Source organism: Watersipora subatra, chromosome 9 (assembly GCF_963576615.1).
Source record: "Watersipora subatra chromosome 9, tzWatSuba1.1, whole genome shotgun sequence".
NCBI lineage: Eukaryota > Metazoa > Bryozoa > Gymnolaemata > Cheilostomatida > Watersiporidae > Watersipora > Watersipora subatra.
Genome location: NC_088716.1, coordinates 3666924 through 3683430, shown reverse-complemented (window position 1 = coordinate 3683430; position 16507 = coordinate 3666924). Strand labels below are relative to the sequence as shown.

The window sequence follows — 16507 nt, the reverse complement described above, 5'->3', positions numbered from 1 at the left end:
AAATCGTAGCGAGCGCAGGCCAAAAAACCGATAATCTGGTAATATTTAACTTTTACCTGCAGTTACGGCAGCCTATTTCGAACGCTATATTTCGAAATTCCTTGTTGAAAGGAAATTGAGCGCGTATACTCAATAACTGCTGTAAATATATTTGCACCTAAACTAATAGTGTGCACAGATTTAAGTGTTGCAATCACTTAGCTAATATTTTGTACATCCCTAAGTGTTGAAAGCTACGCTTTTGTGTCAACGGAGAGCACACCTTCGACAAAACCATATCACGTCATAGAGCTTCCAACTTCGAGTTAATCGCCCATTTAGGGGCACCCATCTTCATAAAAGTAATTAACAACATTTATTTCACCACTGCATCGTTGCTGTCAAGATTACTGATTGCTTGGCTAGTATTATTTGTTCATGCTTGTTTTCTTTACACTGGTACACGGTGTGGCTGTCATAACTTGGTCGTAGGAGTAAGGGTTTGTATCAACTGTTTGTGGTTCTTGTTAGATTTTCATGCGTAATAGGAAATGAGAAAGCTTCAAATTTTTGTGACCTTCATTCAACCATTTTCACACGGTTTCATTTTCACAATAAATCTGCAAAAGGCAATAACTTGCACCGTTATCACAACTAACTAAACTTCGCTTCGATATCATCCATTTGGCTAATTCATGCACATTATGTTAGCTTTGAGTTTAATTTTTTGGCTGCTCAACAGACTTATAGAAGCAAGTTTTCTAATTTGTTTAACTCAAACTGAACATCACGGGTTAAATATATGTTACCTGCTCATACATTTCAAGTAGCACTAATCCATTTGCCTGGTTCACAAGACAGTCCTGTACGCAATGAAGTATTTAAGTTCGGAATGGCCATATCTTGATTTTTGTATTTCTAATATAGTGGGAGATTATGACGAAGATGAAGATTCCAATGTGGCTGGCTCAGGAAAAGTAAGCAATGTTCTTCCTGTGTGGGGCAATGAAAAATCAATGAACCTCAATTCTCTCATTCTTACTAACATTCAAGGGTCTCCATACTTCAAAGTCAAGCTGTTTGCGCTAAAAACTTACCATGAGGTTGTGGATGAAATCTACTACAGGGTAAGTTAAATTGACTGCACGCCAAATCTGTGCTAGCAGTGGCCAATAGCTTTTCTCTCTGATCAGTTAAGCTCATGATAAGATCACCAAGTTGACATTAAGGTTTTTCTGCATTCTCTTTGGTTAGTTTTTGAGTTGAAGTTAAAACTGTCTCCTTTCTCGATGTGAAAGAATTTAGTGGATAGAGAAGTAGGCTAAGCTGTCGTTATTCTTTGTCTACCACAGGTGCAGCATTTGGAGCCATGGGAAGCAGGAAGCAGAAAGATTGGAGGACAGACAGGGATGTGTGGAGGAGTAAGGGGGGTCGGAGCAGGTACGTGCTGGTGGTAAGTCCAAACATCTCTCCTTAATCATATTCTGGAATCTTTTTCTTTCTACCAGACACAAGACTGTGTCTGTATTGTCAGCGTTTCACAACTAGCTTATGGAGTTGCGACCACCTGTGTTGGATGTACAGCTCTGTACAACTATTCAATTCATAAATATGGTCTATAAACTCCACTCCTCTATACAGACGGTTCCCTACTTACGAACATTCGAGTTACGAACAACGGTACATACGAACGTATGTATTTTGTTCGTAACTCGAATAACTTTCGAGTTATTTGTTTGAACTTTACATACGTATTGTAAAGGGATTTGCCGGCCTTTACTTGGCACGATCTATATTAATAAATAAAGATAAGAGAGTGCGTGTAGTTTCATTCAGCTTTTAATTAGCGAAGGAAATTTCACTAGCCGAGGAGCGTACGGCTATCTGCTCTGCTCAACTAAATGAGCGCACTCATTTATATATACAATAATATCAACCGTTCCGGCAAACGGTAAGAACACCGGCTAACAAGGTGACTAAATAGGACCGCTAACGCGTTGGTATGACAACAATATAAGTGACGATAAGTGATAGTGTTATGGCAGTCTATCAGATATAACAATAGCATAACGAGTGAAACAACGATATAATAAACAGACAACACATACAAAAAATAAGACAACAACGATAAGTGATAGCATAACGATTAAAACAACAATATAATAGAAAGGACAAGACATACAATAAATAAGAAATGCAGTGTCCTGGCCCGGCGTCCACCAAAGTAATATGTTTATTTTATTAAATATTTTTTCAGTACAAACCAATACAGGTTAATTATACAAGCCTTAAACATACTTATATAAACCTTCAATTTACTTATATAGGCCTTAAACATAAATTATAATACAAAATATAGCACTGAAGCAACTTACAAACAAATTCACCTTACGAACAATCATTCGGAACGTAACTCGTTCGTAGGTTGGGAACCGTCTGTATTTACAACTGACCATTGATATTAGTTTGCATCTAACACTTTTAGCACACCCCATAGATTTGTAAATGGCGTCGTATGATATCAAATCCTTAAGTTTTATATTGATCATCAATGAGCAGCAGTCATTTCACCCCTTGAATTTTAATCTTGATATTCTTGTGTGCCGTGAGCTAACAACCATCACTTGCAGCTACACAATTGAGTCTTCTTTATTCTTGATTGTTTCATCTTTCTTCGCATAGGTCTGGCGCAAGATTATCGCGCTAGGATCACTTCAGAGTTGCTGGGTTAGCAGTTCTTATAACAGTTGTGGTTCAACTAGTTTCTATATCCTAGATGTAGAATGTAAATAATACATGTTTCATGAGTAGGCCACCATGTATCTGCATAGCTGTTTATTTAGGACTAGTAATGGTTGTCATGGAAAGATTGGACTTTAACATATTTTAACTTGAAGCATTGCTTCGGTCAAAAGGTAGTAATCAGCAGAGTTTATAGATAATAAGATGGTGAGGACTCCTTACATATTTGTTAGGGAGTGGAGCGCTTCAGTCTTTAGTTATAATCTACGTGCTGACCTTTTCTCAGACTATTCCTACTATCATCAGTCATTTGTCTCCTCCTGCTTTGCTTCTTCATAGAAAGTAGTCATCGCTATTTATGATATGAATGATATAAATTCCTTCTCATTGTCTCATTCTATTGCGTGATCTCTGCTTTTTCACCATTTAGACATTTTCCTGTATTATTTTATTTAATAAAGTTGTCCCCGCAATTATTTTTCCAGGTGGAATTGTCTCCTCAGCCTTTTGTCTTCTCTATAAGCTGTTCACATTGAAGCTCACAAGGAAGCAGCTAACAGGCATGATGAATCATGGCGACTCGCCATATATTAGAGGTCTCGGGTTTATGTACGCCCGGTACACGCTACCGCCAGCTGACCTATGGGATTGGTTCGCAGATTACCTAGCCGATGAGGAGGTACGTTGAGTTGGGTGAGTCCAGACTACCGCTCCAACCTTCTGTTCTCATAACACCTCGCTAAGTCTAACGCTGACCCTTTGTATGCTAGCAACACATTTAACTCTTGTTCATTTTAAAATGTGACTACATTACTCCGCCTGTGTTGTTTAGCTCCTATATTACAATTTTGCATTTATCGAACTGGCTTTTATCTACTGCTTGTTCGCTAGGTCTAGTCAATCTTTTTGTGTGTCTTGCGCAGGAGATAGACGTAAAGGCTGGCGGGGGTTTCGTCATTTATATGGGTGACATGGTCAGGGACTTTCTGATGAAACTGGACTGGTTTGGTGCCCTTTTTCCTCGTATCCCTGTTCCTATCCAAAAGGTTATTGTGGCCAACATGAAAGAATATGGACCATCCATCAAGGAGCAGTACCAGGAGGAGGCAGCCCGTGCTGAGATGGAAAAGTAAGTATTGATCTACCGTCACCATTTTTGATACTCACTGTAGCATTCCTCGTGCACTTATTGACCCTTTAGTTATTGTTGTATTGCTACAACTGCAGGGTTGAGAAAGAGAAGGAAGAGCGAGAGATGAGGTTGAAGCAAAGGCATGAGGAACCGAGAAGGGAGTTACCCAGGGATGGGTATAGAGATGCTTATAGGGAAAGGGACCGTCACTCGAGGCATTCAGGCAGAGATGGAAGAGATGGGAGAGATAGCAGAGAGCATCGGGATAGGGACAAGTACTCCAGCAAGTCATCTCATTCTTCTCACAGGTATTTTAATGGAGTGTCTATCTCTCACACCTGTTGTAGAGTGTCTATCTTTCACCTGCAGTAGAGTGTCTATCTCTCACACCTGTAGTAGAGTGTCTATCTCTCACCTGAAGTAGAGTGTCTACCTCTCACACCTGTAGTAGAGTGTCTATCTCTCACACCTGTAGTAGAGTGTCTATCTCTCACCTGAAGTAGAGTGTCTATCTCTCACCTGCAGTAGAGTGTCTATCTCTCACCTGCAGTAGAGTGTCTATCTCTCACCTGCAGTAGAGTGTCTATCTTTCACCTGCAGTAGTATGTCTATCTCTCACCTGCAGTAGATCGTGTATCTCTCACACCTGCAGTAGAGTGTCTATCTCTCACCTGCCGTAGAATGTCTATCTCTCACACCTGTAGTAGGGTATCTATCTCTCACCTGTCAGTATTGGAATGTTTATCTCTCACACCCGCAGTAGAATGTCTATCTTTCACACTTGTACGGTGTCTATATTTAAGCTTTGCAGTCGTATGATGGTCATTTGTAACTGTTTGAGCAGATCAGAGGGGAGAGACCGGGAAAGGGACAGGTACAGAAATGATGACGATGACTTCTCTAGGGAACTTAAGAAAGCAAAAAGCAGAGTGAAGGATGAGAGGAGACGCAGCAGGCGAGTTTAAACAGTTTTATACACAACTATCAGGTGTTCTGTTTGTCAAATTCTATTTTGCGACCCAAATTCTTGGCACTCTTTAAGCGCGCTAGGCATGAAGCGTTACTGCATGACTACTTATAATATTGCATTCATGCCAGGACTTTCAACAGGAATCATGGTCATGGTTTATTGTCGAATCTCATAAGATAAAATTTGTAGCAGACCATTTATTTCCCTTTGTTATTGGCTGATAGGTGTACAACAGGCAACATAAGATTTTTTGCAGATACACTTATTTTCTAATAAATGAACTGTCAGTGAGACTGCGATACTGAAAATACAGAGTATTGCCATATGCAAAGTGGGCCTCATAGATGTACAGTGGTGTGCATAAACTTGGAATCACATTGTTTTGTTCACTCTATATCGAATGGATCTTCCATTTGCTTTCTATTTTCCCGCCAATTATGATGCCATGCCAGATATTATATATCAATCTGATCAGCAGAAGATGTGCTTTCAAACAATGCATTGATTGATTTTACACACTCATTTCTGAGTGAATTATATTAATCCTATTAAACAGATTAATAATGGTGTTTTAATTATGGTGTATTAATTGGTGGTTTTACTTATGGTGTATTAATCTGTAAACAGATTAATTATGGTGTATTAATTGGTGGCCCTTTTCAGGGCCACCAATTTGTATAAAAGAGTTTGTTTGTATCCTATTTTATCAATTTTCACTAACAACATTCATAGCCTGCAATAAGTCTGCCTTTCGGTAGATCCACCCCAGCGATAAAAATCTGAGAATATTTTCGAATATCTGGCATCATCTTGTTCTTCAGAATTTTCCCTTTCAAATGATATATATATTGATGGGGTTGAGGCACTTAACTCCAAAGAATTTCTTAGACAACAGCATATAAACATACATATTTGAAGATTTAACTGGTGATTCCAAGTTTATGCACACCACTGTACATAGATATTCAATATACATAGATATATACATAACGTAGGTATATAAATTTCAATATATATACAGTAGGCGCTACATCTATGTTATAGGTATTTAGTCTATGGTATTTTACATTTTAAGAACAGCAAAATGCTTGTAAACTACCTAATCCATTCCAAGATCTTTCCAAACTCACCTCTTTGGCCATACAAAAATGAAAATCTAGACCTAAACCATAACTGTCACGTACAACTTTTATCGTATTTACTAGGTAAATAAGACACGCTGATTCCGATTTTGTACTCAAAATAAAGATTGGTCCACTAACTTTCAGAGTAATGAAGGCTTTAATATCGGTCTCGAAAACAACACGATCGGCACAACAAGCTTCGCCCATAAATACGTGATGTACGCTAGTTTTTTAGTAATGGAAGTTGTTAACTATGATTAGTCCGATTTAGAATGATAGGGATGGGTGTCTTAAAACCTATTATTATCTATATTCAGCTTTTAAAATAATGTGTCTTTTCTGAAAGGTAGATTTAACATTGCATATTTAAAAATGAGCTCAAAAAAGCACGCTAGCTAGCTAACAACGCTAGCTTGTGGTAAAATCGCGCTTCTTTGAGCTCATTTTTCTTGGTGTTCAGCCTATAAACATCCTGTAACAAGCTACGAACAACTTTAACCCTTTCGCGGGCAGTGCGACGTTTTTGTCGCTTTGCGATACGGCTGCTAATGGGCAGTGCGACGTTTTTGTCGTTTCGGTAACGTATTTTATTATTGCCGTTTCTGGTTAGCTAAATGCCGTTTTTTGTTTACTTTTTTTTACCAATAGCAAGCTACGATATAGTAGTTTCAGTTAGCCTCAAAAATTGACTTCAAGGTTGAAAAAAACGATCGTTTTTAGCAGTGATGAATAAATAATCTTTAGAAAAAAATTAGAAAATTGTTCTAAATAATTTATCAACTTTTATTTTTCTTGCTTCGGTTTTAGCTTTTATTTACCGAATTTTTTGAGAGTTTGACTTTAGTTTACCGTCTAAAAGACTTCTAAAAGAAACTCCCGAAATTATTCTAATAAAGCAAGTACTAGTACCGAAATTACTAAGAGATTCAGAGCTGACAGTGACTTTTTAGATTTAGTAGCAAGAGATGACAGTGAATCAGGTTTGAATTGTGATTGTAATGACTTTACATCTGGAAGTGACAGTGATGAAAAGGCTGGTAGCAGTAATGATGAGGATGTGAGGAGGAGTGATGCCAGTGCCTGGAAGAATATAACCAACATAAACAGAGATAAATCTCCTACAATTCAGCAGTTTATAGCAGTGACAGGCCCAGTATTTACTCCAGTAGATGCTCAACCAGTAGAGTATTTTGAAAAGTTTTTTGAGCCTGTCAATCCAGGAAGTACATTTTTGTGGGAGCTCTTTGTTACACGAATAAGTACATGGTGCAAAGACTGATGTGGGCCTTTGTAAAGGAGAATGCTTTCGAAAATATCATTCGTAAATAGACAAATATTATGAAAAGCATATATTTTATGTTATACATTTTTATTTGTTTATAATATATATATATGCCTATGGACATATACATGTATACATATGCACCTTTAAACATAGATATATGCACATAATAACACACAGAAAAGTGTACGAACCTTGTAAAAAAATTTGATTTTTTGGAAAATTAATTCGCCCATGGGAGTCTGATTTAGTTTTGAAAGTTCGCCTGCGAAAGGGTTAAATAGTTTATCTACCTTTCATAAAAGACATAATTTTGAAGGCTGAATTTAGATAATAATGGGTTTTAAGACACCCATCTATATCATTCTAAATCGGACTAAATATCCCAAATTTCCGTTCCTAAAAAGCTAGCATGCCTCACATATTTATGGGCGGAGCTTGTTGTGCCGATTGTGTTGTTTCCAAGACGGATATTGAAACACTTTAAAAAGAATTCATGGCTTTGAAAGTTAGTGGACCAATCTTTATTTTGAGTACAAAATCGAAATCAGCGTGTATGGTTTACCTACAAAAAATCGATAAATGTTGTACGTTGACGATAACAGCGAGTCGTGTTTTTCAAACCTAACAAGGCAACGTGAACGCCCTGCGAGAACTGTGTTAGCCCCGAAGCCCAGTCTACCACAATCGTAACAGAGCTTGATCATTAAACCCCGCCCGTATGATAGTCGTCGCCTATCCTCGTGGGGATTTGTATCATTGCTGTCACTGAAAGTAGCTTCTTTTGGATGTTTGATTGCGCAACTTTATGAATGTTTAAATTGATAGTCAATGCTTTTTCAAACAGTAGCCGTAGCAACCTGAACATGCTACCGTCAACTCGTTAATTTTTTTTGGTAGATAGTGTTGTTTTCATTTTTGTAATTTATCATTGAATTGGGATCCTACAAAATCCTGTCATTTGGAGTTGGTCTTTGAAGTTTATTTTATTTATAATTTAGTTTTGAAGATGTGCATTAATAAATATTGTTACCTTCTACAGATAAGTAGTAGTTTTAGGTCCAACTTAAGCCAATAGTTAACAGTGAAGGAAAGCATGCGCTTGCTTGATATGCCCTTCAACGTATTGTAAAACCTTTATTTGAGCATGTCATTGTATTTTTCAACCCTTCTGCTGTAGTGGCGCTCTATTACAGGCAATGTTCAAATAGCTTTTTTTGTTGACTAGCTGGTCAGAATTGTAAGAAATAAAGCTCAACTCGTTTACGGGCAATGTTAATGTCGCTTATATTTTGCACTCTCTCCAACCGAGTGACTTAATGCCGTCGGTGTTAGCATTTTTGCTAAAAGTTTGTCACGTGCGTTGAAGTATCGAACCAAGTTCAACAAAGAACTACTTTTAGTTCGACATATTAGACTGATACAATTATTACTTATTCCGATGGTGGTGCTTTTAGAGTTCTGAGTAAAAAGCAAAGAAAACTAGAAAATTTTTAGGAAGCGGATTTAGATACGATGTAATAATGGCTGCTGTTACGGTCATACAATAAATATACGCTGTTACAAAAAAATCTCCTTTTTCGTCTAAATGTTTCAGTCTTCAGGTCAGATTGCAGATCGCCTTATGGATGAATCTGAATGACATTGGACAGATTTATACTTTAATTGCTTCGAATCGGAGTATAATTATGTTGATTTTGAGATTTGATCTCAGGCACATCGTCAATAAAACCATGGCAATTACGACAGCAACGCAAGAATTGATGTCATTTAGTAATTCTACTGTTCTGTGGAAAACTCTGTACTGATCATTTTTTATTATTGGTCCATGAGAATCAAACAAATGAATGTCAAAGTGGCGGTCTCATAGAGGTGACATTTAAATGGAGGTTTTATGAAAGTGGCGGTCTCATAGAGGTGACATTTAAATGGAGGTTCTGTCAAAGTGGCGGTCTCATAGAGGTGACATTTAAATGGAGGTTCTATGAAAGTGGCGGTCTCATAGAGGTGACATTTAAATGGAGGTTCTATGAAAGTGGCGGTCTCATAGAGGTGACATTTAAATGGAGGTTTTATGAAAGCTTGAAGGCAAAAGTCTCTTCCTTTTGCATGTGTTTATTTCATGTGCAATTTTAATTTTTTTCAATATTCATTTCTTTTCATTGCAATATTTATCGATTTTATCATCCATTTGTGTACCTTATGCTCATTTTCTGATCTCTGTTTCTAGGTCAAAGGACAGAAAACGTCGCTCCAGGTCACGTGAGCGGAGACGCTCAAAGGAAAAGTCGCACGAAAGGTCACGAGAGAGGTCACGAGACAAGCACTCTCGACGTCGTCGATCTCATTCCTAATGCGGTGTTGATTATGGGTACAACCTGGTGTGCTCAGCATCTTGGCTCTCTAGGGGCAGCCTGGTTTGCCCGGTTCATTCGCTCTGTAGGGACAGCCTGGTGTGCCTGGTTTATTGGCTCTCTGGATTGCTGTACATATTGTAAAAAACATCATAGTTGTGCATTTTATACAGAAATCATCTTATATTCTGTAATAAGTATATATGTTTTGCTTTCAGCAATTACTGTTGTACTCCATCTACTTGCAATACATGATATTGATATTTTCCTATCCCTATCACTGGTCTCAAATTTATTGTCTTTATAAAAGCCAAGAATAGGCTCTGTATGAGGTATCAAAGGCATTGAAAAGAGAGGCACCTGCGCGCATGTGATTTATTTCATCAAATACATAGTACATACAATTGCATACATATGAAAAAGAAAACAAAGAAAAGTACAAACAATTGTATATCAACAATCAAACAAAAGCAGAGATGATGGGGCCAGTGGGAAATAGCAGAGCTAAGTAAGCGAGTCGGCAGCATAAGGCGTAGAAATTAATTTTTACCAAGCGGAGCTAAGGTGGAACCATATCTCCGTCTTAAACTCACCAGTAGGTTTTATTAATTTCGAGTATGCTGGCAATTTATTCCACAGTGTAGACATCGCGAAGTTTGTTGACCAGCAGATGAATAAAACGGAAGAAAGTGATGTCTCTAGAGGTCTCTGATGTCTCTAGAGGTCTCTGATGTCTCTAGAGGTCTCTGATGTCTCTAGAGGTCTCTGATGTCTCTAGGTTGTGTGCCTCATTAATTAGCTCAAGAAAAGTGGCTCAAATTACTTACAGTGAAAAATTTTAATTTTATCTTCGATGGTTTATTTTGTTCATTTGATCGCAGCAGTGAGGTCACAATCCCCTGGTTACCTAGAGACGAAATGATTTCTTGGCACAATTTGTAAACAATCTCAAGATTTCTTAGTTTTGTTAATCAGAATGTTTGAGAGGTCATTGTGTAATAAAGGTATGTGTCGGTATAGCGAACAAAGAAACCAGCTGTGTTGTTGGTAGAAGTGGACAGGACATGGGTTACAGCACTGGACTGAAGTTGGGGGTTACAGCACTGGACTGAAGTTGGGGGTTACAGCACTGGACTGAAGTTGGGGGTTACAGCACTGGACTGAAGTTGGAAGGGTGGTTACAGTACTGTACTGAAGATGGGGGAGGGGGGTTACAGCACTGGACTGAAGTTGGAGGGGTGGTTACAGTACTGGACTGAAGTTGGAGGGGTGGTTACAGTACTGGACTGAAGTTGGAGGGGTGGTTACAGTACTGGACTGAAGTCGGGAGATGCTTTCACATAATTACGACAAGCAGGTGTTGGACACGAGTCAAATTAGGTGTGTGATTGTTGGCGCTGGTGGGTTTTCAGTAACACCGTGCAAAATGGCTCTAATTATTCCTTAATCTGTTTTTATAATTGGTGAGATAATAGTTTCAGTTTCAGTCCTCCGGGACACTATCTAGCCCTAAACAACACCTGCTAGCAATCATACTATCTTGTCACACCAGTACTACTAGACCACATGTGTCAAACTCACGGCCCACTGGCCACATCCAGGCCGACCTTGCAATTTTATTTGACCCGTAAAATCAATTTACATTATTGCTGTTCAGGGCCCATTGATATGAAGCGCTGCTGACATAATACTGCACAGAACTGCATATCCCGTAATGCGATGCTTCACCTGCCTTGCGGCGTACTTCTCGCATCAATTAAGTTAGCCTGATAAGCACCTGCTGTCCATCCTAAGAATCTCCACAACACAGGACATTACACTAAGCGGAAATCAATTCATTGCTTCTGTCAGATCATATAATCAGATCAAGGTCACAAGAGTAAAAATACTGAATGATTTAAATTGTTACTGCTGAACAGGACACATTTTATGTATATTTTCAGGTTCTTTAGCATGTTCATATTTATAACTTGTATAATCTCGATAGGAGATATTTTCAAGGAGAGCAAAATCTTTTTGGGATATGCAAGTTTATTTTTTATATAAATTGGCATAGGAGCAAAAATATTTGAATATTTAAAGGTTGACTTGCAACAAAATTTACATTACAGTTATTTGGTATCAAAAGATCACCATGTCTTACCCTGCTGTGTTGTAGGTGCAAAATATGTGGAAATGTGATTACAAGCTCTTAAAAGCTCAGGAACAAACGGTTAATCGCAGCCATCACAGAAATGCCGTAGATTAGAATCCCTCTCAAAACGGGTCAAATGTGACGTAGTTGAACACAATGTGCTTCTGTTTACACTTTCATGCAACCTCATTCGTCAAAATATTTTCACAAATATACTTCACACATTCAATAAACCATGTCTATTGTCCTTGCGCGTCTATTTCGTTATCATTGTAATGCTGTCACTTTGAGCATTGATATCTCAAAACCTAGCCTAGAAATCAGTTTAATTTTTTAACATTAGCTCGAGGGGGTTCATATAATTCTCAAATAACATGAGGAGCCTGTTGGTCACCAGTGATGGTCGGAAAATGCTGCAAAAATTCCCACCATATAGCGGGAATTATGGGTCACATGATCAGATTATGACTAGATGATTAGACCGAGCTGAAACGAAACTGTAAAGTGGTGAGCATCTATACTTGATAAGAGCTTTTCGGTAGAACCTAAAGTGTTTGTCATAAATTAGTGCTACGAGACATTTTATTTTGAGCTTTTTATTGGCATTTGATTTCATGTGATAACATCATGTATCAAAACAATAACCACGTCAAGTTGAATACGTCGTCAAAATATGGGATTCCAACCTACAACCACATTTTTAACTGTTCGTTCTTGAGCTTTTAAGAGCTTGTAATCACATTTCCACATATTTTGAACCTACATCACAGCAGAGTAAGACATGGTGAACCTTAAGATACCAAATACCTGTAATGTAAATTTTGTTGCAAGTCAACCTTCACGGTTTAAGTTGGTTTCAGAATAGTATTCCTGTCTGTATTTATTCTTATTTATGTTCAAAAAACAATTAATTTTAGTGTAATAAATAAATGTTTATCCTGTTTGGCCCGCGACCTAAAGTGTGTTTTGACTTTTGGCCCCTTTTACAATTGAGTTTGACATCCCTGTACTAGAAACTAAGCTCTCATTAAATATCACATGACAATCTTGATAATGAAATAACTCATCTAATTAGTTAGTTAAAATATTTCTCTTTATATGAAAATATGAAGAATTTTGTCTCCACCATAGGTGACAGTTACTAAATTTTTATACAGCGATAGTGTAATGACACCTGGCTGCAGCAGTACCGAAGCACTACAATGGGCTGACAAGTAGATCCTGTTTCTATAGGGTGCTATAGTAGAGCGATAGTTGCGTGACACCTTATGTCAAATTTGTATCTTTAACCTTTGCTAACGCACAAGATCACTAAGACTGTTTCCTTGACACAAATATGGCACATCATACGGTTGTTTTGTGTCCCAATAGCGACACTGAATCACGACAGAATGCAAACGACACGACCGTTGTTATAATGGCCTAAGCGCCATACCGGGATGTGTCGCTACATTATTGCTGAATAGAAACTTAATTTACATCTGTTCCACCTTAATAATAAAATTATAGTAGTAATGATTGTAAGATTTCACGCTATGGCATTGTGAGTGAAGCTGATCTGCACCGGAGTACATAGTGGATTAAGATAGTGGATTAACGTATCAACTGATTGCTATCAGGGTAGTGCCAGGATGGGATCAGCTATTTAGTCTGCGATCCGTAAGATCTTAAGATCGCATCATTGGGCAGCAATAAAGAGTCCTGTCTCATGACCCATATCTAACATATAAAATGCCTCATCAAAACATTGAGACATCAGACCACCATGTTGTCATTGAAAGGTGCCGGCGCTGTTGTGTTATTAGTACTGGGAGTGACAGTTACCTGCAGGTTCGGTAAGCACATAAGATACAGTTGGTTGCTTTGAAACTGTAAGGGCAGTCTTTTGTATGAATAGCTTGTACTGCATTCAATAGCTGAGATGGCTGAAGAACATGTGTTGTGATTTAGTTTGCGAGTATCTAAAAACCTGAAAGTTCACAGTGTGTCAAACTTTTTGCTTTCTACCTTTGTATTTTGTGATAATTTGTCTACAAGTTACAAGAGAACCTCAGTACTTGAACCTTTCTGAACTAGAGCAAGAAACACGAGAACATTTTCTTTTTGAATTCAAACAGCCACGCACTGATTCAGCAGCATTCGTTTGAGCCGGCCTGTGAACGAGGGTAGACTAACACTGTGTACTCTTTGCGCATTATGCAAACACTTTATTTCACATTTTGGTGACCTATTTTTATTAGTCTTGTCGTAAGAAAGTCAGCTGTGATGAGAAGCCAAAAAGGAAGTTAAAAACAACAGATAATAGCAATGTAGACTCTAGACTTTATTTTATAATTTATTGTTAAAATAACATATGTTATGTTCTATTAACATAACATAAGCTTATGTTATGTTTTATATATTTGTTTTATATGATTGTTTTTATATATGTTTTATGCATTAATTCATTAAGTTTTACAGAAATATGTATATTATAAGAACACATTATTTAATATTTCTTTTTATGGAAAATTTATTTGGCATTCGAACAATTCGGTTTTCGAACAGAAATCTGGAACGAAAAATGTTCGTAAACTTAGTTACTTAGTGTACTTCTATAGGGTGTCAATTTCACCCCTGCCATGACTTTACCTACCAGTTTTGTAAAATAATTAGCAAATTTTATAAAAAAAAGCATGAAGAATTCTAAGAACAATAGCCAAAAAATGGGACTGAAAATTTAAAAAAAAGATAATAATGTTGGCATGTTTAAAAAAATAAAGTTAGAAATCTAATCTTGACAGATCTACCAAATGTGGATAAGGTCAAAAATTCCATTTGGCTATCAAATCAGAGATGTAGGACCTTTTTCTTCGATATAAATTTTATGTTTTCATTGGTTTCTTTGTCTAGCTAGAAGCTGTTTTAGTCATGTTCTCTTTACTGTTACGAGCTGGGAGGGTGTTCAACTGTCCCCTGTTTAACGGCTCAGTGTACAACAAAGCACATCAATGTACCATCGCGCACAATGATATATAATACCATACAAGTTAATCCTTTATTTACACCTTTGCAGTTGATCAGAATCGGCGTTTGGTCTGTCCTAAGCCACCGGGACTCCGAAAAATTCCATGCATCAAAATAGGTCCCCACATGTGTAGGACCAACAGAAACTGTCCTCCAGGGAAAATATGCTGTGGTATGTAAACTCACCTCATTCTCTGCAGAGAGTGCCTTAAACATTTTCACATTGACATCATATAATCTCACTGTCATTTTTGAATTTGAGTGTAGCTTTACTTTCAGAAGTGTACCAGTTTCCACATCCTATTTTTTCATAATTTTAGTTACTTGAGATCGATAAAACTATCCTATCATTTGCAATGAGTAAACAGACAACTTCTAGTAGTCATAAATTGAGAGCTATACCATGTGACCATGTTTTTGTCTTTTTTATAGGCTGCCCAAGAGTTTGTGTGGAGCCTTTGCGCATGGCAAGATCTCAGAAACGTGGATCGTAAGTTTACTGGATCAGATTTCGTATCATCAATATATTTTCTCTAGTTCAACATCATTGTCAAGGGTTTGTTTTATTTCATGCGGAATATTTCACAAATTTCATCAAATTTCACAAAATACTTAACAATATTATATTGAAATTGGGTTTGACTGATACAGTGAAGTGAATCGAGTGCCTTAAACTGATGTCCTCATCTGATTATTCTCATTTAGCCCGTACAACATTTCTTTCTTTAACACTTTGAATCGTAACTTTGAATACGCACGCAAGTCCCCAAGAATAAACGACCAAATACATAGCTTTAGTGTAAATCTCTTGTTGCTGAGAAAACAAAAAACAAAAAATAAAACAATTTCATAAAAAATTTATGAAATCTTTTCGCATTCGTTTAAAGAACTGACGATTTAGATGTAAACATAATGTGAAGTGAGTCTGATAGAGTGAGTATATTGTTTATAAAAAAAATGGTTTTCATGTAATACTCTTGTTGCTGGAGAGAAGCTTTTTAGTTTTGTTTATTTTTGATTGTCATTATTGTTAAAAATCATTATTAAAAATTTCAATCAGTCATCAGAAACTAATGCGCTTAAGGCAGCCATTTTTCATTTCTCAGTCTATTAGAAGTTCTCTTGGTCTGCAATATTTCAAAAACTAATAGTTCAATCAAGTGGTAACATCAGAATTATACTGAGAATAAATCACACACAAAGCGAACTAAATTTTGTAATTCTATGTAAACCGGAAGTTTAGAAAAACATAACTACAAAACCGAGTTTACTCGGGTGAGAAAACATTTCTCCAAATTATCTCGTGTTTTTAAATTGTTCAACTTAATTTCCTTTGCCTCTCCACCGAAATCTTTGTTTCAGTCTTAAACTTATGTTTGACATGTTTTAATAGGTGTCCAAGGCGCCCAAGGCAGCTTCCTTTGAGTAGGTGCAGTCGCGTGCAGACACTGGACTTGTGTAAAGATGACCATAGTTGCGAAGGAAGGCTCAAATGCTGTGTTGTTACAAGATGCCAGGGAAAGAAGTGCGTTAAACCACACCAAAGGCGCCATTAAATTTCTTGATGCCAATTCCTGTTTAGAAAAAATAGCACTGCTGCTGTTCTGAACATTTGCTGTACACTTTCATATCTTCGATTAGATAATAATTATAATAAAACATTTAGATTCAAACTAATGTTGAAATGTTTAATTTGCATAAAACGACAGCAAATGAAACAGAAAAGCAGCACTCCTTCACTTGGCCAGTTTTCTAAATCATCGTTTTAAATATCAGGAAGTTTG

At 37.2% G+C, this 16507-nt stretch overlaps 1 protein-coding gene and 1 long non-coding RNA gene across 2 annotated transcripts; both read left to right on the top strand.

Moving 5' to 3' along the window:
* Positions 1-114: 114 nt before the first annotated feature.
* Positions 115-9860, top strand: LOC137403703 (pre-mRNA-splicing factor 38B-like). Its single transcript, XM_068089716.1, has 8 exons — positions 115-341; positions 907-1106; positions 1332-1419; positions 3207-3400; positions 3645-3850; positions 3949-4161; positions 4698-4808; positions 9460-9860. Coding segments are annotated over exons 1-8 (1137 nt in total). The 5' UTR covers positions 115-340; the 3' UTR covers positions 9584-9860.
* A 4901-nt stretch (positions 9861-14761) lies between these two features.
* On the top strand, positions 14762-16353 carry LOC137404700 (uncharacterized). The gene is made up of 3 exons (XR_010979738.1): positions 14762-14895; positions 15156-15213; positions 16117-16353. It is a non-coding gene; the product is annotated as an uncharacterized lncRNA (long non-coding RNA).
* The last annotated feature ends 154 nt before the right edge of the window (positions 16354-16507 follow it).